Source organism: Scyliorhinus canicula, chromosome 11, assembly GCF_902713615.1.
Source record: "Scyliorhinus canicula chromosome 11, sScyCan1.1, whole genome shotgun sequence".
In the NCBI taxonomy this organism is placed as follows: domain Eukaryota; kingdom Metazoa; phylum Chordata; class Chondrichthyes; order Carcharhiniformes; family Scyliorhinidae; genus Scyliorhinus; species Scyliorhinus canicula.
This window is the reverse complement of record NC_052156.1, coordinates 44,151,837-44,175,367: the sequence shown is the minus strand read 5'-3', so window position 1 is coordinate 44,175,367 and position 23,531 is coordinate 44,151,837. Positions and strand designations below refer to the sequence as shown.

Below are 23,531 nucleotides of genomic sequence, written 5' to 3'. Positions count from 1 at the left end.
CACTAACCTGATCAAAGTCTTTGAAGTAACAAGCATGGGTAGTGTAGTGCATCTGAAATACTTGGATTTGAAAAGACCATGGGTAAGTTTCCAAAGGATAGATACGTAACAAAGATTAGGACAAGTGGAGTTAATGGACAAATAACTGATAGGACTGTAAATTGGTTGAAAATATAATAAGTTAGGGAGGAAGGGTAGCTATTCCGATTGGAGGAAGATAGAAAAAGTTGTTCTGCAAGGACGTGCTTGGACGACTTGTAATGTAAGGGGCCTTCCCGTTTATTCCCTGTTTATTTCCTTATTTCCCCTTTTATTTTTACTGTTACATTTTTGATCCATAGGTGATCTTATTTTTTAAAGCTGTAGCCTATATGTTTAATTCAAGCAGGAAGAATCTGAGGACTGAGCTGGTTTAAATAGAAGCCGCAGAAACTGGCTGGCATCAGTGGCCAAGAGATGAGTTGGGACTCTGTCTGATGGCTAATGGTATGGCCCAAAAGGCTGTGCTCTGCCTGGTAACAGGTGGTGATCCCACTGGAATGTTTTTCAGAGTCCAATCTTTGAGTTTAGTTTCAGTCTTGATACTGGCAACCCTGTGAAGAGATCCAACTAACTCTCCAGCTAACCCTCTCCAGAGGGCCACTGTGACAGCTGACTCTCTCTCTAGAAAGCCTCTGCGGGCTCGCTCCTGGGACTATAGAGGCCTGAACCACGAACTGAAAGAAAAATTTGATATGAAATAAGATGCCTCTCCAGGAAATGCTCTGAACAATATAACACTCTCAAGAAAGCTGCTAAAAATTCAGTACTGCATTCATGATACCACAGATACCTGAATGAATCTACAGAAAAGCCTTGACCTGAAGTCGGGATTGAAGCAAAGCTGTTGAAAAAAACGAAAGCAAAGACTCTTATCTTTTGATTTTTATCCTGATTTCCCCCCCCCCCCTTGTGTTTGTCTTTCTTGTGTATGTGTGCGTGTAGAAGGTTGGGCAGTTAAAGTTAATGTCAGGAGTTAAAAGATAGTTAACCGGTTGTATTTACTGCTTACCTTGTTCTTGTTATAAAGAAATAGTAATTGTATTTAAACTTTCAAACCTGGTGACTGTAATTATCGGGCAGCCAAGGGCCAAAGACTTTTGGTATTTTTTATAAGAATTGTTGGTTAATTCACTTGTGTTGTGACTCCAGGGCATGTGGGGCTGGAATTGACCATGCAGTAGCCCAGGATTTCATAACAGTATTCATAATTTACATTAATAATTTGGATTTAGGAATAAATAATGCGATCAAATTTTCAAATAACCCAGAGGTTTAGCAAGCACTAAGGAAGAATGCAGCATGATGCAAAGGAAACCTAAGGAAATTTGTAGTTTGGCTTTAAGTGACAAATCAATAATTATACACCCCTTGGAACATCGACTGAATGGAATAGAAGAATGGGGGCGGGCTTCTCTCACCCCATGGCCGGGCCGGAGAATCACTGGGACCGACGCGGATTGCGCCAGATCACCTCGATGCCGGTCCACCAATTCTCCGGAGAGTGGAGAATCGGCACCATTGGCGCCGGCGTGGTCGGCGCGGCGCCGGTCGGGGGATGCTCTACGGGGACCCCCAAACGATTCTCGGCCAGGGATAGGTCTTGTGGTCACGCTAAAAAAGCAGAGTCCCGCCGGCGCCGTCCACACCTGATCTCACCCAGCGGGACTTGGCATGGATGCATCTGGGAGCGGCCTGGTTTGGGGGGGGGGAGGAAGTGGGGGGAGGAAGTGGGGGGGTCTGACCCCGGGGGGGGGGGGGCCCTCCGCTGTGGCCTGGCCCGCGATCCGGGCTTACCGATCGATGGGCCGCCCTCTCGGGCTGGGGTCCTCTTTTGTTCCGCGCCGGCTGCTGTAGCCCTATGTCATGTTGCGTCGGGACCGGCGCGGAGAAGGGAGCGACTGCGCATCCGCGCATTGGTGCCTGTTCTACTGCCCATGCGTAGACCTGTGGCGCCCATCTGACGCCGGGGATCAGCAGCTGGTGCGCAGTTGTTCACTCCAGTGCCATGCTGGCCCCCTGTAGGGGTCAGAATTGCTGCTCCTGAGATCAAGTTGACGCCGTCGAGAAACGCAACAGCTTTTACGACGGCGTCAACACTAGGCCTCATTATCAAATGATAAATTGTATCATTTACAATATACTGGTCATTCTCAAGTGATTTAACTATGCTAAATTTTTATGATGCATCAAGGGCAGCACGGTAGCACAAGTGAATAGCACTGTGGCTTCACAGCGCCAGGGTCCCAGGTTTGATTCCCCGCTGGGTCACTGTCTGTGCAGAGTCTGCACTTTCTCCCCGTGTCTGCGTGGGTTTCCCCCGGGTGTTCCGGTTTCCTCCCACAGTCCAAAGATGTGCAGGTTAGGTGGATTGGCCATGATAAATTGCCCTTAGTGACCAAAAAGGTTAGGAGGGGTTATTGGGTTATGGGGATAAGGGTGGAAGTGAGGGCTTAAGTGGGTTGGGGCAGACTCAATGGGCTGAATGGCCTCCTACACTGTATGTTCTATGTCTATGTCTATATATTATACCCAACACCCAACTATGCAATAGTATAATGCAGGGGTGTAACATAGCATCTCCGTATGACCTGAACTGGATATAGTCTTTCACATGTGGTTTTCCAATCTTTTCTGAAAGAGAAACACTGTAAACCAAGACCAATAATCAATCATTAAGCTGTTTATTTCAGGAACTACTGTAATTTGTTTTGTATTAGGTAAATCAATCTTGCTTTCCTCCTTGAAAAACAAAATTGGGGAAAAATAAACCAAATGGTGTCCTTTTTGTGGACTAACATTTGTTTTTGGTATGACTATCTCTTGAAACAACTTCTAATATTTATGCCCAATTCCTATGTGTCTGCTCAGAATTGCTGGACTCTTTTAAAACACTAATTAATCAGCTAGTTTGCCACACCTTTTGTCCTCTTTTGTAGAATTAATTTAGTCTCATTCATTTAGTGTCCAACTTTCTCTCCAAGCCAAATTCTGTTCAATACTGAATGACACTATTTATGTTTCCAGTTTAGTGCTAAACAGCATTCCGCTTAGTTACATTTAGAGATTGAATCGATAAACTAAATTAATTTAATTAAATTGAAGAAGATAGAAAGCAGCTCACTAATCAACTGTTCAAAGTTCCCAGCAGGTCTGAGTAACCTGCAGGACATTGCAGGAGTCCAGTGCTAAACTGGTAACTACAATCAAAGGGAAACTTGCACTTATGTTTCAAACTGGTTTTGGCAGCCATAGCCTTATAGGTTAGAATATCTGCTATTGACTGAATAAGTGATCAATCTAGTCTATAGGCTTTACATGCTTTGGATAACCACTGCAATAGATTTTGCAGTCTAATTTCAATCTGTCCTGCATTCTCCATTCCATCCAAATGCTGTTCCTTGTATTCTTTCTACAAGTTTCCTTGTACTACGCAAATGTCATTGTTTTAGAATTTTAGCCAATTCCATGTAAGTGTGATTCAAAATGTGCACATAGAAAAGTGACCGATTAAAGATAAAATTAACAGTAATGGTTAAGATTTTCAAAGACACTAGTAGATGACTGTGGCATCACTCTGAGATTGCACTATTCTACAGTACTAGTTACTTGGTAGTGCAGAACTTGAGTATTGCTGAAAAAATAAATGCTGTTGAAGCTTTTTGTTTTGCACTCATCAAAACAGATGCAAATACCACATTTCAAAGTGAACAATTAATATTGTATGAGAAAAGGGGTGGTGATTAGTTGGCAAGTTGGCTTTGATTGCTTGCGACATTGCTATGGTAAATGCACCTGGGAGCTATTATCTCTCATGTTTTTGTGTATTTAATAAAATGTTCAATGCCTAGATATACCCTTTTGTGGCAGAGAACAGATCACTGCCAAGGTGAGCTACATTGTGAGCCTGACTGATAATCTTAAATTGGTTGTTAGTGTAATTCTTTCACTTTAGAGATTGTTCATCAATGCTGCCTAATTGCTGAATTACATCTAATATTAGACATTATGTTCGCAGTTTTGCAAACGTGGGTTGATTGATTACAGTTTGTACTCTGCTTCTTACAAACAGCAGAAGGGGCGTGCTGTTTGATATGATCCACGATCAGTTATCAGGATGTACAAGCTATGTACCTGTATCACATTGCTCATTTGAGTGGTTGGCAGAATGTCTAAAGGCATGGGGCGGGATTCTCCAGTATCCGGCGGGCGGGCCGTACAGGCGCCAAAGGGTGGTGTGAACCACTCTGGTGTCGGGCCGCCCGGAAGGTGCGGAGGATTGGGCTGGGCCGGCGCAGGAATGGTTGGCGCCATGCCAACTGGTGCCGAAGGGCCAGCGCAAGTTGGCGCATGCGCAGGAGCGCCAGTGTGTTCCCAGAGCCGCTGCCGTGATTCCTGTGCATGCGCAGGGGGTTTCTTCTTCGCGCCGGCCATGGCGGAGCTTTAGCAGCCGGCGCGGGGGGAAAAGAGTACCCCCACGGCACAGGCCCGCCGCAGTCCGCCTGCAGAGCCAGGTCCTGCCGGTAAGAACCTTGTGTAATTTACACTGGCAGGACTGGCCGAAAATGGGCGGCCGCTTGCCCCATCGCGGAGCGGAGAATGGCTGGGGGGGGGCCGCTGCCCTGCCAAAAAACCGGCGCCGGAGAATTTGGCAGCTGGCACGGGGCGGGTTTCACGCCGCCCCCCGCCAATTCTCCGGCCCGGCGGGGGGGGTCGGAGAATCCCGCCCAACCTCTTTGGACCATATTCAACCAGCTCATGCTTGTAAAACTCAGATCATAATCTCAAATGTTAGATGTGATTATGTGAGTGAACATAATTTTCTGAACAATCTTGATTATGCTAAGAATTACACAAACAACCAGTGTAAGATTATTGTTTGGGCTCGCAATGTTTTTTATTAAGTCTGCTAGAAGTTTCAGGAATCTGTCCGTTGCAGGCAAAAGGAATATGTCCAGATATTGCATCATTTTTTTGAATAAATTAAAGCATGAGGTATCCTGGTGTATTTGTCATGGCAATATCGTGACCAATCAGATCCAACTTGCCAACTAATTAGCATCTTTTTTTCTCATGGAGTATAAGTCATTGTTGTCTTTGAAATTTTGTATTTATGCATCGTCCTAAGAGTACAAGGTGAAATGCTTTGACAGCATGTCTCTTTTTCAGCCACACACCAATCCTGTCATAATTTATGCATCACATGGCAGAAACCCAATGTGCTACCAATGCCACTTATTTTTATGAAAGTGATGCTTCCATTACCTTGTAATCTAGGATTTTTACTGGTGTTTTGGGTATCGCGCTATTCAACTCTGCCAAATGTTTTTGTCAAAATCTGTAAATAAATTGCATTGATTTTTATATACTCCTTTATTTAAATATTTTATTTTAACCTTTTGCTTTTTCAAAGCCCAGGGTAGACAGCAAGATGATCACATACACTGGAGGTAGGTACATGAGGCCTCACAGGAATAGGGAAGTAAAATGAGGATTTTGCAGAAGTTATGTGGGCATTGGACTTTGGTAGCACAGTGATATTTGATTGTGGCACCCTTATAGATGATGCATTTGATGTTTGGCAGCAGCGGATGTGAAATAGGGAGGCTCCAAGGGTTTGATTGACCTAATTGGTAGGTTGGAGGCCTTGAGGTGAGGATCATTTGGTGAGTTAATGCGCAGAAGGTCTAAGGAGTGACAGAACTTGCATTGGGTGGTGGGGTGTTGCTGGGAGGAAGGCAACAATCCTGAGGTCCAGGACATTGAGGATGTCTGTGGCCTGACAACTGTGGTGAGATGTCTGCATCTTAAATGGGGGACATTCAATAGATACGCTGTCAATGTGGAAAACAGGGAAGGTGTCTCACAGTCTGAGAGCACTGAGGAGAGCTAACTCTGTCCGTCACTTTTTCGTGTCTCAGGATGTGAAAACATTGAGGAAATTGAGTCTAGATGTGCTGGAAAAAACATGGTGCCTCAAAACATGGGAGTAGTCAATGTGGGCAACAAGGTTTGAGAGCACTGCAAGGGTGCTCTGGAGTCTTGAGTAATAGTGAGGTTCCAAGATCTGGTAATGTTCTACAAGGATTGAGGTTTGGCTGCCTTGAGGATGGGGCCCATTATATTGAAAGGGTAGGAAAATGTGGTCCAACTCATTCCTGACCTATTCCCATTCCTGATCTATTCTCAGTCCATCAGGTTTGTTCCCATGTAATTAGCTGAGAAACCTTACTGTGTGGCTTTATAACACTGTACAGAGCAAATCTATAAATAACAGGTATTTCTTTCAGAACTGCTTAATTTTTAAGGGTTTCTACCCTTGTAAATATCATTAAATTTTCATCTGGAGAAAGTTACCATTTTCTTTCAAATATAATTGAAATTATTTGATTAGTAACTTTTCGTTCAGTGTAAGTTTAAAATTAGTAGTGAACAAAACAAATATGAGTGATTTGATTGCTTCCTTTCCTGTTGCTCATTCTTCATTGTTACTTACTGACCAAATCGAGCAGCTTTTGATTTATTCGCATCTAGTTAAGCAGACATTTAGTTCATGATTGACTAAATAAATCCTTATTTCAGTCAATGTGAATTATTAATTCTAAGGAGATGATGCCTTCAGAATACTTGAAGCAACAGGATGTGCTGGGTGCACTTGCACACAAACATACACTTACAGACACACGCACACATTTACAGACACGCACACATTTACAGACACATACACACACTTACAGTCATACGCACACACTTGTACACACACTCACACACTCACACTCTCTCACACTCTCTCTCTCACACTCTCTCTCTCACACTCTCTCTCTCACACTCTCTCTCTCTCACACTCTCTCTCTCTCACACTCTCTCTCTCACACTCTCTCTCTCTCACACTCTCTCTCTCACACACTCTCTCTCTCACACACACTCTCTCACACACTCTCTCACACACTCTCACACATACATGCACTCTCACTCACACACAGGGCGACATGATAGCTCAGTGGTTGGCACTGTTGCTTCATAACACCAGGGACCCGGGTTTGATTTCTGGCTTGGGTCACTGTCCGTGTGGAGTCTGCATGTTCTCCCCGTGTATGCAGGGGTTTCCTCTGGGTGCTCCGGTTTCCTCCCATAAGTCCCAAAAGACGTGCTTGTTAGGTGAATTGGAAATTCTGAAGTCTCCCTCTGTATCCGAACAGGTGCCGAGAGTGGCGACTGGGGATTTTCACAATAACTTCATTGCAGTGTTAATGAAAGCCTACTTGAGACTCTAATAAAGATTATTATTTTTATACTTTTAATAAAGTGATGTCAGGTGATGTTTCCACAAGACTTTTTTTTAATGGAACCAGAAGTTCCTTGAAGCTTGTGGAGTTATAGTGCAACAGTGAACAGTGGTCTTCCAAATACTAAAATATGCTTGGAGAGATGCAAGGATATCAGAGTACAATTAATGATTTACATAATAGTGGAAAGCAGGCTAATGAGCATTGAAAGACTTATAAATTGTAGGTTTAACTCCTTTTCCATCTCTTCACTTGGCATTGATATTTTATAGATATGTAAATTTTTGTTAGAGAAAACTCACTAAGTGGTCTCGTCTCTTTCTCAGTTTGGGGCTTGAGGATAGCTCGAATCATTTTTCTTGTGTAAGCCATATGTTTCTGAGAACTGTGAAATAATTCTGTTTATCATGTTAGATTTTATGGATGGCAGAAGAATGTTGAGCTTGGTGTTGCTTCAACATGTTTTGTTCCAGCAATGTGTTTTTGTAAAAGTTCAATGAGCATGCTTTAATGTTACTTTGTTTGCATCTCAAGTCCCATTTATTGTTTCAGGTTTTGCGTCTCATGTGCCATTTATTGTTTCAGGTTTTCGATAAAGAAGTGAAGAGCTATGTTTATATACTGGAAGGTAGCAGCCAGAGAAACAAGATGCAATTGCCTAAGGACAGCAAACAGACACGTAAGTAATGGAGCAGCTTGTTTAAAGTGACCTTTTTTATTGGTTGAACGCTATGTATATTGAATAACAATTAAGTTACGAGTTTGGAAGTAATGGGCAAAGCATGTACCTCCTATGCATTATCCTTGACCATCTGTTATGGTGTATAATATGTGCAAGGTACTTTACTTTCAGTTCAAGAAAAGCAATCTCGTGTTGAGCAGGCTACATGGGAGGAAAGACCTTGGTAATGAAGACCAAAGCGCTTATGACTTTGTGCTTGAAGGAGAACCATTAGCATTTAATGTGATAAATTATATAAGTATTTATATGTCTGTACAAGAACATGCTGCTTACAGAGATACATTTTAATAAGCAGATGAAATAGCTATATTTTATAAAAGGTTATAAATTATTAATTTTCCATTCTTATTTGTCTGCATCACTTCCCCAAAACGAAATGCCACTTTTTTAACCAGTCACCTTGACCTCATCAGTCAGAAATTATACAAGTGAAGCTCTGTAAACTGCTTGGGATTACATGAGAGCAAACCCCCAAGACAAATCTTTCAGTTTTTTTGTTTTTTTTGGAAAAGTGCCTTGAGTTGCTAAGGAGATCCACACATTGAAACAGCTCTGATCAGATTTTGGAATATTTGGAAATATTGAACTTGTGCTAGGGTGAGATTCATATTCAGTCTCCTCAACCGAGAGGGCTTGGTAGCTAGATGCAGTGCTCTACAATAGTGGACTAGAAAAGAACAGCTGGCAGTAATTAAGAGAATACCTCATGCATTTAACCAAAGACAGTATTGACTTAATTTTAAAAATGTCAGCAATTGTCTTATAGACTTTTAATGATCGGTCTCTGTGACTCCAAATTCGTGTTTTCATTTATCCCATTTAGACACTTAGTTTCCAAGGATTATATTATCTATTTTAAAGTTAATCTGACTATTACATGTTCGTTCTGCCAATTTATAAATGACTTCCTACATTTTGTCATTGTGTTCCTCTGTATTAACTACACCCACCAATTTGGTGGCATTCACAACTTCTGAAATTTTAATTCCAGTTTGAGTTCACCATTTTACATAAAAGATCTGAACAACAATGGTCCCAGCAGTGATCCTTGCAGAACAGCACTTCCTTCCATTTGAATAACTACTTTCCTATTTTGCAGCTAGCATGTGCTCCATTCAGCTATATTTTGACCTTTGATATGAGTCTCAAACATGGTACCTTTTCAGTGGCCTTCGGAAATTCAATTGTACTGTGCCTAATGCATTCCACATATCAATAACTACTAAGAAATTCAATCAGATTGTTTAAGCATGACCTTTCCCTAAGTAAATCTGTGCAAACTGATTTTTATTACATTTTCAGTTTCTAGACTTTTGATTATTACAGTAAAGTCCTGTCTTTCGTGACTTCCTTGTTCATGTTTTCACTTACCTGCATTTTAGACACCATATTGCCTATCACATGAACAATGTTTGTTTATTCATGTTTTCTTTCCCAAATCTCCATTTTCCATGGGGAGACAGCAGCGAGAACTGAGCAAAGCTGGAATGGTTGCAACTGAAGTGCAGCCTGAACGAAGATATTAACTCAGAAATGTCTGATTCTCACTGCAATAACGGCTCTGTTGATTTTGACATCTTCACTGGTGGATCAGTAAGTGGCACATAATCTGTGAGAGAAACTTCAGTCTGAAGTTTCAGACCGAGTGAGCATATTTGGGAATTTGGTTCAAAGTGGGAATTTGGTACCTAGGGGAGGTGCTCTTTTGCCGTTTAATTTTCTCAGCCTTCAGTGAGTGATCGTATCCTACTTCAGAAGAGGCTAGTTGGTGTATTTTATCAGCTGTGAGGCAACAGTTGGAAAAGAAAACCACTGTGATGTCACAGAAAGCTAGTACGTTGATTGTCACGCACTCAGAATTTAGGGAGCTAGGTAGAAACTAAGCAAGCAGGATCTCAAATGTAGCGATCTCTGGATTACTCCCAGTATCATGTGCAACTGAATATAGAAATAGAAGGAAAAGACAGATGAATGCGTAGCTGGAAAAATGGTGCAGGGAGGGCTTTATATTCCTGGGACACTGGAATTGGCTTTGGGGGAGATGGCACCTTGAGAAGCTGAACGGGTTGTGCCTGAACAGAGTTCCTTGCGAGGTGTTTTGCTACTGCTGTTGGGAGGGCTTTAAATTAATTCTGTAGGGGTGTAGGAACCAAGAGGGAATATTGGAGAGAAATACCAGGATGCACAAAATACTTACTTTCAGAAGGCATTCAATACAGTGACACACAACAGGCTATGAGAAAAGTTAGAACTCATGGAATAATAGGGATAGTAGCAATGTGGATACAAAATTGGGTGAATAATGAGAAGCAGAGATTGACGGTCAATGGATATTTTAGGTCTGAGGGACGATTTGGAATCTTTGTTTTTCCTGATATACATTAATCTAGATCTTGATGTGAAGAGAACAATTTCAAAGTTTGCGGATGACACAACATTTGTAAATGTTATACTCTGAAAAGGACAGTATAGAACTTCATTAGGTGATGATTTGAATAGAAACAAGATCTTGGGGGGAAAGGCAGAGGAATGACATTATGTATGATGCTTGTTTGGAGAGTCGATGCAGTCACAATGGGCCAAATGGCTGCTTCCTCTGCTGTAACAATTTTGTGATTATGATATTGATCAGGGCACCCCCGTCTGTCCGATACAGGGACTGCACCACAATTTAGAAGAGAGTAACTGCCCTACTCAATGCTGCCCGACTCGGTGTTGCCCTCATATGGCTGGTACCTATCTGATTAAGCCTCATGGAATAGCATGTTGATTGTTTGCTGTTTGCGAGGTTTCACGGGGATGCAGCCCACGCGAGTAACATGACTTTAACCGTATATCATTCAGTAAGGATACCACTATCTTTCAACCAACATTATTATTTGGTCTGCAGTTACTTGGACATGTAGTATCTCCCTTCCTGCATTTAGGAGTCACATTAGCTATCTGCCAATCCTCTATTAATATTTATAAAATTCTCATGCACTTTGGAAAAAGTATTAACTATAAATTCAATAGCATGGTGTATAAATAAATCAACCATCATATTTATTTTTGTACAGGAAGTGGTCTTCAATTGTTGCATTTTTGGGACGTGTGAAAGGGTATCTGATAATGAGTGAACAAAATATGGAAAGTATTTTTTGAGAATTTGAATATAAGCTATTTAACTTGTACCCTTGTAAATTTTCACGTTTGTGTCTTGTTGAGTCGTTAGTAGTGAATGTTTCTAATTGGGTATCCCCATTACCACTTTAATATCTGAAGAATTTTAAAACTTAGACTGGAGAAATTTCAGATCACGCTAAAGGGTCAGTATTGAACAAGGTTTACTTCTTCAGGCTTGCATATATTGTCTTGTACATTGATCAGTTTATTATATGTAGAACTCAGTATTATATATACCTTTCCTTAAAAAAAGCTAATTACACCACAAACTATATGTCTATTTTATTGTATAGCTATTCTAAAAATTGGAGACTGCACAAGCAGTCGATAAACCCGATAAACCAGTTGCTAGGATGAGAACATTCAAGGGGTAGGGCACTTTCCTTGGTCGTAATTTTGGTAAAATTCCATATGTTGTCCGATTTTAGTGCCTTTTCTTCAAGAATTCTATTTAGAACATGGGCACAGGTAGTGTAGAGATGATGTTGTGCTAGTAATCCAGAGGCCTGAACTGGTGATCTAGAGTCAGAATTCAAATTTCATCATCGCAGCTAAGGAGTTAAATTCAGTTAAGTAAATTAATGTGAAAATAAAAATCTATTATCAACAATACTGATGACTACCAAATTGTTGTAAAAACCCCTCGGTGCACAGATGGCCTTGTGGGAAAATAAATCTGTCTTTGTCTGATCTGCTGGTATTTGACTCCAAACCTGTAGCAAATGTGATTGATTCTTAACTGCCTCTTGAAATGACCTAGCAGGTCACTTAATTTTATCAAATCACACAAAAAGGACAAAAATAAAACCAGCATTGACTAAGGCACCGGACACTATAAAAGTACAATAAACCTATCTGCCCTGTGGAGCTAACATCTGAACAAAATTGGAAGAGCTGCCCCACAGACCAGCCTAGCAACAGCCTGAAATAGTCACACTTGCAAAAGCATATCTTTCAGACAGCATCCCAGACTGCTCCATTGCCATTGCAGGTGTGTCCTGTCCACAACAGGACAGACCCTCCAGAGGTGTTGCCATCATGATGCACAGTTGGGAAAGAGTGACTCTGGAATCCCATGACTTACGGCTTCAGGTCAAACGGGGCAAGAAAACCTGCTGATTGCTACCTATCGCCCTCCCTCAGCTGATGAATAAGTAGTCCTCCATGTTAGATATCACTTGGAAGAGACACTGACGATAACAGAATGTCGACGATAACAGAATGTCAATGATAACAGGAGATGTCAAGGTCCATTATGAAGAAGGCTCAGTAGCACCACTCCTGACTGAAATGGTCAGCTGTTGAAGAACATAGCTGCCAGACTGGACTTGTGGCTGTTGGTGAGAATATGTACATGATGGGAAAACGTTATAGATCATGTCCTTGCTGACCTACCTATTGAGTTTAATTTATCCACGACATTGTTCTCTCCATTGCCTGTCATGGCAATTTCACCCCACAAGACTTGCTCACTGTAAACCTCCATTTGCAACAAAATAAACAACTCCATCCATGATTCCATCCTCCATTCACAAGATAATTATGGATGAAAAAAGCTATTTAGCCCATCTCATCCATTCAAGAATGACCTACAAACATAGGTATTAGGAGCAAGATAAGCCAGTCAGCCCATTAAGCATATTATACCATTTGATAACACTGCCTACATTCTACCAGTGACAAAATTATTTAATTGTCTGTAAAGTGATTTGAGACATCATGAACAGTGCTGTCTAAATGTAGATTTTGTCTTTCTTTGATCAGACTTCTGTGATGGTGTGTATGTCTTTATATGTTTATGTACATATTCTATTTGGGTAAGGGGAATGCTGAGTGTATGTCTGAAATAAGATCCTGGGGGAAAATGTAGTCAGCATGAAGAGGCAGATGCCATTTCTGATATATTGCATGTTTGTGCCAAGAAGTCAGAATAGTAAGCTTGTATTAGCTACAGACTTGATTTGTTTTGTAAATATGGTAATTTCTTTGTAACCAATTTCGTAACAGCCAGTTGAGTATGAGGATTAATTATCCTCAGAGACTCAGCATTTGGCTTCCAATTTCAGTGACTGAGCCATGCTTTGAATCGCCTCAGCAATGCCCACATGAGACTGGGACAGGCTCTGCAGTGCCTCAGCCATTCATATCTGAGAGTGGGAAATGACCGTCAGAACCTCTTCAAGGTCAGCCTGGTATTGGGTGCCATCCCTCAGCAAGTCAGACATTCTGGCGAGTCAGACAGTCGAACCCCAGCCAGCTCAAAACAATGGCGGCCAGGAGACCAGCCCCAAGATTCGGAGATGCTGACCTGGGAAGGCTTCTAGACGCTGTGGAGGCAAGGAGGGATGTCCTTTTTCCCCCGAGGATCCAGGATAATCAGCTACAAGGCAGCCGATGTGATGAGGTGGTGGCAGCTGTCAGCTCGGGGAGTGTAACCAGGAGGCCTGGCCTTCAATGCCGAAAAAAGGTCAATGACCTACACCGGGCAGCACGAGTGAGTAGACACCAGGGCCTCCACCCCCACTATCCAAGGGAGCATCTAACCCCAACTCCTCATGAGACTCCCAGCCCTTCCTCCATCCCCCCTCCCACCACTGTGAACCACGTGTGAGCTAACAATGCCCTCTCTATGTCTCCTCAGGAAATGCTCTCCCATAACCCTCGAGAGAGGGCCCAGACTGGCGGAGTAGTGCCAGATGTAAGAGTCCTCACCTCCTTCAAGGAACATGCACTGGAGGTGACCGGTGTGGCCAAGGACAGATTGGTCAGCCACGCAGCGGCTGGCGGACGACGCAGAAGTGAGAAACTACCTGGCTTTGCTTGGGGGACCTGTCAAACATGACTAGTGATCGCCTTACTGACTGACCCATCCCTCCCACTGACCACATATCCATTCTCCCGTAGGTCCTCCAACTGACGGCGCCGGCCCCGGCCCATCCAGAATGGCTCCCTCTCCTGACTGAGGAGAATACCTTGGAGGGGAGCTCCGAGGATGCAACCTCACAGCTGTCATCCCCACCCTTCACCAGCGCAAATACACACCCCTTGGAGGGAGATGTTAGTCAACAGGCTTCGGGGGCACAATCTGGTGAGCACCATACTGCTGATGATGCACATCAGGTGGAGGCAGGAACCTCCAGGCGAGATGTTGGAGGGAAGCTGGGTCCCAGTCTGATGCTGATCTTCTGGTACAGAGATATCCAGAGCTGATGGAGACAACAGGGAGCAACCTGGACATTTAGAGGGAGATTTCAGCATCACTCCAGCAGATCCATAGCCGCTTGGAGGAGTCCTGGAGGCAGGAGATGGCGCTGGCAATGAGTGGCACCGAGGCCAACACTGCTAGGGTGACGACCGCAGTGGAAAGTCTGGCGCATGAGTGAAGGTGTCCAAGGCGGCGCGCAATTAGTGACTGCCATGGCAGAGGGTCTTGCCAGAATGTCCGACTGGCTGGGGAATGTCACCCAGTACCAGACTGACCTTGATGAGGTTCTGCGGGACGTGGCCCGCTCTCAGATGTGAATAGCTGAGGCACTGCGGAGCTTGTCCCAGTCTCAGGTGGGCATTGCTGAGGTGCTGCAGAGCATGCCCCATTCATGCCAGGAGCTTCACTGAGGGCATGGACACTATGGTGCAGACCATGGGTAACCGTGAGAGCTGGCAGAGCCAGATAATGCAGGAGCAGCCGGGGTTCGAACCAGCTGCCCTCCACCCATCCCAAGGTGAACCCCAGGGCCCTATGGGCACCGATCAGGAGGGGTTGCTGGGTGCCGAGCCAGACCCGTCCCATTGAGTGGCGATGGTGGCCACCAGACCCCCCAAGTTCCATCCCTCTGATGAGGCTGCGCCTTGAGATCAGCACATGGGACAGCACATGTACCACCGACAAGTGAGCCGGGGCCCTCTGGCCCCAGAGAACCCAAGTGGCTGCAAGGGCATGGAAGGCCACGAGACGAAGTAAGCAGCTGGCAGCTTCCACCTCAGACTTCAGATGTGCATCCTGGGGAAACACCAAGACATGGTAGAGCTGGGAGGGCCAAGCATGTTGAGGATCGCTGAGGGCACCGGGGAGGGTGAACAGCACCATCAGGAGTGGGGTTTGTTCAACACATTAAATACCTTTTCGTACAACCATCATGATGTCTCTGTCCCTTCCGTAATGCGGATGACCTCCAGACCCTTTGCCCATCTCTCCAGAGACCCTCCGCCCTTGGCGCGCACTCACCTTCTGGCCGTGCACATGTCTCTGGAGCTTTGATCCACCCCCTGGGTGTTCGAATGTTGCGTGTGTGATGTTGCCTCCCGGCTGTGATTGGGATGCTAGGCAATGACTCCCTCATGCTACATGGTGCGCCCAAACAGCGGGAACCCACTTGGTATGTGTGAAGTGCTCACTTAACCATGATTGTCAATTCCCTATTAGCAATAGCCTTCAGCTGCGCAGCCAGAGGCCTTAGCAGTCATTATGGGCAGACAGGCAGGGACGGGGTTGCCCCTGGAAGGGGTACACACGATCCAGGGGTGGCACCACTATCTGGTCTCATATCATTGATGACTGAAGTGTGCTGAAATTTCATGTCTGCGCTTTCAATTGGAAATCAGTGAGGGAGCTATTGAATGCCTCTTCCGTGTTGTGGGTGCGCGTATGGAATATATAGCGTTCAGAGGTTTTACTTTTTTCTAGGGTAGCAATGCTGATCGAATTGTATAAACGCTTCTTTGAATCCTCATTTTCAAATGTAAACGTGTTGAAGACCTCAATTGCTTGGGGACCTGTTACAGTGAACAGTGGTAGGATATGCTTCTCATTAGGCTGTTCCTGCAGACTAAGGGCTGCAGCATAACGTTTAAACTGTTGCTTAAAAGCCCTCTAATTTTCGTCTACATTACCGGTAAACCAAAGCTGTTGAAATGCCTTGATGCCTTCCGTTCCAGGCTTTGAAGTTTTACCGTGCAGTTGGAACCATATGCCAGTAACTTGCAAGGTTAGTCGCATAGTCGCAAAGATTTCTTTCCCTTCTCACCCTGTTGAGTTATCTTCAGTGGTTTGTATTTTTTCGTACAGAATCTTCAAGTTCTTGTTAAACCATCAACCCTGGTACCATGTCGTGTTCTGTCAACTGGCCGAAGTGAATGATGAACTACAGAACATGTAGTTTCAATAATTTATTATAGAACAACTGTGTGATAAGATAACTAGGATAATACTAAACGACTAACACTAATCAACTGTTGTGGAACTACTGCAAATACATCTACCTCCCAGGACGACCTTACAAATCACAGGGTGACATGATGGGTTTACAATGCCACCTAGGGGTCGGAGGTCGTGCATAACATTGTGTCCAAACTTGCCTTTGCATATCATCACAGTAATATCATGGATACAAAATTGGCTGAATCACAGGAAGCAGAAAGTAATGGTCAGTGGATATTTCTTGGGCTTGTGAAAGGTTTGTAGTGGTGTTCCCCAGGGGTCAGTATTGGGATCATTGCTGTTCCTGATATATATTAATGATCTATATCTTGGTGTGCAATGGACAGTTTCAAAGTTTGCAGATGATACAAAACTTGAGGTATTGTAAACAGTGAAGAGGACAGTGTAAAACTTCAAAAGAACATAGACAAGTTGGTGGAGTGGGCAATTGTACAGCCACAATGGGCCAAATGAATTCCTTGTACACCGTAATAATTCTGTGCTAATTAATGCAGAGGCTGCTTCTTGACATTGAGTCCAGAGATGCCATCGGACATCAGGATGCAGTGATCGGTCATGTGACAGCATGAATGCCTTATGTTAGCATTGTCCTCAGAGTGGGCCATCAGGATCAACATCAGGATCATTATTGACAACACTGAATACCCTGCATTCATCGGAAGCCTACCAAGTTTAAGTTCTGTATTACATTAGCATCTGGGAGAGATGTGGTTCGCTCAGCATTGCACTTTGTCTCTGGAATGGCAAATTCTCTTCAGTGTAATGTTCTTCTATCTTTTGAATACGCTTCTGCACTAGTAGTATAACTTTCTATTTCTCATAACTGTTACGTTATGGAATCTTTGAAGTAAGCTTGCTAGTCTCATTTATCCAAAATAATAGTTGCCTAAAGGACTACAATAAGTCTTCACAAGGTCAATTTGTGTTAGATTCCTCACATCATCAAATTTTTCTTTTATTTGTTCGTGGCCCATCTTTGAAGGGAGGTTGCAAATTTGAGGTGGTGGTGTTTTAACCCACTGACCCATCAGGTTCCCCTTCACGCTTGCTTTTCCCGAAGTGCAGAGGTAGCTTTTTTTTTAGTCTCTTTTTGCTTGATATAGTAGCCCCTGATTGTCGCCACTGGATGGTGCTGCAACAAATGTCTGATTGAAACTCTATTTGTTTTAGTTTGCATATCTAGATATTCATTGATGTATATAATTACATTACTTTACAGTTTATACAAGGTAAGGTACAAAGTCACAAAATAGCTCAAATCATGTACTTCTAAATTTCTATTCCAAAATTAAACTTTAAGGCCCCGACAGGGACAGGAAATTTATCTTTGCTGGAAAGAGATAAATAACAATAAAGTACCGTCAGTTTAAAAGTAGAGGAAGTGGGGAAAGACAGCAACATATACACATCGGTGAGCAAAGACGGTGCTTCATGTGTTTAGGTTATTCAGTTGACGAGCAACGAAACGGATCTGATTTTAACGTTTTATTGTTTTCTCACATATTGGATTGTGATCTCCACCACTTGCGCTGGCTGTTATGTTTATCAGGCAAATAGAGCTAGCCATTTGCCATTTACACTGAGTCAGAGCTGCTGATTATACCAGGTTATGCGTGTCAGCTATTTTTATTTAGAATTTTATATGGGCAGCACTGTAGCCCAGTGGTTAGCACAGTTGCTTCACAACTCCAGGGCCCCGGGTTTGATTCCCGGCATGGGTCACTGTCTGCGGAGTTTGCACGTTCACCCGTGTTTGCGTGGGTTTCGTCCGGGTGCTCCGATTTCCTCCCACAGTCCAAAGATGTGCAGATTAGGTGGATTGGCTATGCTAAATTTCCATAGTATACAAACCCAAAGACAGTTGACAAGAAGTCTGGGTAACATCCTGAGGAAGCTCCTAACTGAGCAATCACTAAATCATGCCCAGCTCTAATTTTATCGGATCAGCCAGATGGGGTTGCTGGGTTACGAAGATAGGGTGGAAGTATGGGCTTTGGTAGGATGGTCTTTCCAAGGCCCGGTGTAGACTCGATGGGCCGAATGGTCTCCTTCTGCACTGTAAATTCTAAGATTCTATTCCCTAAAACAGTGTTTTTCAAACTTTTTTCCCGGGGCCCCATTTTTACCAACCGGCCAACATTCGGGACCCACACCGACTGACCTTCGCCACCCACGACGGCCGACCTGCACGACCCACCGTTTTCTCTTACCTTGTTTGTTGCTAACAAAAATGGCGGAAATGGTTTTGGGTCCCTTTGTCCCCCCGAACTTGGAAAAAAAAAGGCTGCGACCATATAAAAACAAATGCGGCGGCACTGCGCATGCGTACCCGATCATCGGTGAGCATGAAAATGAAAATCGCTTATTGTCACAAATGGCTTCAAATGAACTTACTGTGAAAAGCCCCTAGTTGCCACATTCCGGCGCCTGTTCGGGAAGTTTTGCGCATGTGCACCGATGATTGGGCACACATGCGCAGTGCGGCTGAATTTTTTAAAATCTGTTCCTGACCATTTTGAAGGCCTCTCGCAGCTGGCATTAAAAGCCGGCTGTTGCGCGCGGATTTGCGCGTTGGGGAGCGCCGCAACGGACGGCTCCGTGACCCTCCTGACACCCGCCCGCGACCCACCCACGGGTCGCGCCCTCGAGTTTGACAATGCCTGCCCTAAAACAGAGACTTGTACAGTACACAGGCTGGATGGACATATTCATTTGTCTTTTTTGACATTATTATTTATAGTATCCATTTTATTTCATGAGGCCCAATTTCTTGCAGCTCAGGAAAAATAATACAAGTATCTGCCATTTACTGTTCCAATATTATTTGTGAGCATGATTGCAATTAAGAAAGATTTCTACTTATGACCACAGGAACTCCCAAAGAGCTTTACAAATTGATAAATATCAAAATGTACAGTTCAGCTATTTTTATATCATTTGTTACGGTACCTGGTCCAGGCCCCAATTTATATTTGGCAGCCAGACAATACCTGAACGATTCTTCAATTTGTAAACGGTGAGGAAAAGATACTTCGCTCCAGGCGTGATTCTACAGACAACTAGGGATCTTTTATATTAAAACAAACTTTATTATTAACATAGGATTAGTCTCATTAACATCCAATGAAATAAACAGCTTCTCAACTAACAGTTAAGCAGTTTTTTTTTGAATAAAGAAAGGTATTTGAGCTTACTTTTCCATCTCCTTCTAAAATTTCAATTCAGAAAAATCCACCTCAGGCCAAATGCCACTTATTAATACAGTTAACACTCAGTGGCTTATAAATGCATTCACAAAGTTCTTGGGAGAGAGATTTTCTAAAGTCGGTCAGAGAAACACATCTCCTTTCCTCTGATTCCAGAGCAGAGCTCTTTTCAAGAAATAAATAAACCTAAGACACGAGGCAGGGCTGAAAACTAAATTAAAAACAAACCCATCCCATGAGTGACATCACAGCCTGTCTAGCTGTTAAACTCTTAAAGACAGGTTTAGCAGACATATAATCTGTATATCTGCATGTCTTAACCTATGTTCCTTTAATAACATTGTTGCAACTTACAAATACAACATATATAAACATTTCTTGCATTGATCACATTTCAATTTTTGAAGAGAAAGGAACTTAAACTGAAAGTAAGTACCATGACTCCTTCAATGTAGATGTTGAGGTGGATCTTTTTTATTTGATAAATGGATGCCTCTCTCACTGGCCAGGCCAACATTTGTTATCCATCCCTAATTGCCCTTGAGAAAGTGGTGGTGAGGTGCTTTCTTAAACCACTGCAGTCCACGTGGTGCAGGTACAGCCAGAGATGTTAGAATGTTCCAGGGTTTTGATCCAATGAAAGTGAAGGAAAGAGGGCATAGTTCCAAGCCAAGATGAGGGTGTGTGGCTTGGAGGAGAACTTGCAGGTGCTGGTATTTCTATGCATGTGCTGCCCTGTCTTTCTTTTTTTTTAATAAACAATTTTATTGAGGTAGTTTTTGGCTTTGTAAACAGTTACAGACATCATCAGAAAGAAAGCAAAAAAGGCAAAAATGTGCAAACATCCACGTACTTTCAATACTTCCATCGTAACATATTGCACAAGCCCGCTCCCCTCCCACCGGTACTACCCGCCATATTTTCCCTCCTACTCTACTCTACATGGACACTGGAAAGACCACTGTCTTTCTAAGTGGTAGAGGTCACATGTTTGGGAAGTGCTGTCGAAGGAGGCTTGGTAAGTTGCAACAATGCACCTGGTAGATGGTGTACACTGATGCCACTGTGCACTCATGGACTGCTTTTTTCTGTATGGTGTTGAGCAGCTTGATTGTTGTTGGAGCTGCATTTATCCAGGAAAATGGATTCCATCACATTTCTGATTTGTGTCTTGCAGATGATGTTCAGGCTTTGGGAAGTCAGAAGATGAGTTACTCACTGCAGAATGTGGTTGATTCTTAACTGCCCTCTTAAAAAGGCCCAGCAGTCGCTCAATTCCACGGTAATTATAGATGGGCAACAAATTCTCCCTTCGCAGGCAACACCCACATCCCAAGAAAGATTTTTTTAAAAATCCTCTGAACTTCTTTTTATCATTCAACTTTTAATTCCAGATTTGTATCCAATTCAAATTTCATCACCTGCCATGGCGAGATTACAACCCAGGTTCACAGATTTTGGCCTGGATCTCTGGATTACTAGTCCAGTGACAATGCCACTATGCCATCACCTCCCCTATTTATGGAGTCAAGGCCATTAATGAAACAGCTGAAGATGATTGGTGTTAGGACATTACCCTGAGGAACTCCTGCAGTGATGTTCTGGGGCTGAAATGATTGGCCTCCAATGACCACAGCCATGTTCCTTTGTATTAAGTATGAATTCAAACACTGGAGAGATTTCCTTTTGCTTTCATTGACTTCAATTTTGACAGGACTCCTGGAAACCATAACTGGTCAACGATGATGTTGATATCAAGGCCAGCCACTCTTTTCTCATCACTGGTATTCAGCTCTTTTATGTATTTTTGAATCAAGGCTGTAATGAGGTCCGGAACCGATTGGTCTTGCATGGTGCAATTCAAACTCAACATTATAGCTGAGTAAGAAGTGCAGCTCATGTCACTGTCAATGATGGCCTTCTATCACTTTACTGAGGGATCAAGAGTAGACTGATGAGGTGATGGTTAGCCAAATTGGATTTTTTTTCCTTCCTTTGGTCAGAACATACCTGGGCAATTTTCCACATTGTTGGGTAGATGCCAGTGTTGTAGATGTACTGGAACAGCTTGGCTAGAGATGCAGCTAGCTCTGGAGCACAAATCTTCATTACTACAACTGGGATATTGGCTGGGTCCATGCCTTTTCTAAATGCTGTTCTTTCAACCATTTCTTGATAAGGGGAGTGCATTGAATTGGCTGAATATTGGCATCTTTGATGCTGGGGCCTCAGGAAGTGGTTGAGATGGATTATCCAATCCGTACTTCTGGCTGAAGATGATCGCAAATATCAGGCCTGTCTTTTCACTGATGTGCTGGGTTTCCCCATTACTGAGGATGGAAACATCTGTGCAGTCTCCTCCTCTGGTTAGTTGTTTAATTATTTACCATTCACAACTGAATGTGTCTCAGACTGTAGAGCTTTGATCTGATCCGTTGGTTGTGGGATTGTTGAACATTGAATATTGCATGTTAGTTCTGCAGTTTAGCGTGCATGTGTTGCAGCTTTAACAGTTTGGCATCTCATTTTATGTATGCCTGGTGCTGTACCTGACATGCTCTCTTGCATTTCTCATTGAAACTGATCCCCCTTGCTCGATAGAAATATTAGTGTGAGGGATATGCTGGGTCATAAGGTTACAGATTGTGACATGAGATTAGAGCATTACCTCTAATATGTTCGGTTGAATCTGACATGGATGGAGGATTTGAAGTCCTTTTTTAATAGCTTTTACTTCAGTCTGTAGAGAGTCTCAAAGAGAGAACTTGTGCTTTAAAATCAAAAGATGCCCTATTATTCAGCAGTCATCCTCAAAAGGCCACAAGGAGAGTTGGTATGAAAAAGTGAATGCCATGTGATTCATTGGGGAGCTCCTTGTTTGATTAATGCTGTCTCAAATAGTAACGTAAAAAATATTTGTTTATTTTTCGATATATTTAGTACAAATAAAATTTGAATGTACAATTACTTAGCTGGAAAAGAGTGGCACTGTGGTTAGCACTGCTGCCTCACAGCGCCAGGGACCCAGGTTCGATTCCGGCTTTGGGTGGGTCACTGTGTGGTGTTTGAACGTTCTCCCCATGTCTGTGTGGGTTTACTCCGGGTGCTCCGGTTTCGTCCCACAGTCCAAAGTGTGCAGGTTAGGTGGATTTGCCATGATCAGTGTGTGCGATTGTTGGGATAGGGTGGGGGAGTGGCCTTGGTGGAGTGCTCTTTCGCAGGGTCGGTTCAGACTCTATGGGCCGATTGGCCTGCTGTACTGTAGGGATTCTATGCAAGCCTGTTTTAGCAGTGGTCATAAAGCAATCTCAAACCTCCATGTAGGTGAACACCTGGGCAGTAGACCATTGTATATTTAGATATAATCTGTTGAGGCAATCCAAATGGTTGCAGTACTGTGGAAAACCAGAGGGGGATTTGTAAAAAAATACGATTGGTTACCATTGTCTTTGTGAAACCTTAGCTAGGCATTTTTTAAATTACTAAGTTGTGTTCAGGTAACAAAAATAGCCACTGTCTAAAAGCGGTTAGATTCCCATAGGCACCTCTGTAAAAAGTAATAAAAATCCTGAAAGCAGTCCACAATTTTTGTGATTTGTTTTAAAATATTTGGAGGTGATGACTTGGATTTAATTATTCCTATTATATTTTAAAAGCCTTGGGCAGTGTGAAATAACAATTTCAAAAATCAAACCCATTTGATCGATGATATATAGCGAACAACAAAGAGAATTGTGATATAATGTGACAAATGAGATGTAAAAGCACAATATAACAGGACATGTACACACTTTTGGAATAAAGGTGAATTAACAGTGCAGATTGGTATACATGGGCACAATTTAATTGTGATTATGGAGATACTGGCTGCAGAG

The 23,531-nt window shown here is 43.1% G+C and overlaps 1 protein-coding gene across 3 annotated transcripts in view; it reads left to right on the top strand.

Annotated features, from left to right (window-relative positions):
• The window catches only part of cfap20dc (CFAP20 domain containing), a 535,225-nt gene that overhangs the window by 25,775 nt on the left and 485,919 nt on the right, over positions 1 to 23,531 (top strand). For all 3 annotated transcript variants that reach the window (XM_038810523.1, XM_038810522.1, XM_038810524.1), the window contains exon 3: positions 7,911 to 8,004. In XM_038810523.1, the coding sequence (XP_038666451.1) occupies positions 7,911 to 8,004 (94 nt within the window). The remainder of the gene's footprint in view (positions 1 to 7,910; positions 8,005 to 23,531) is intronic.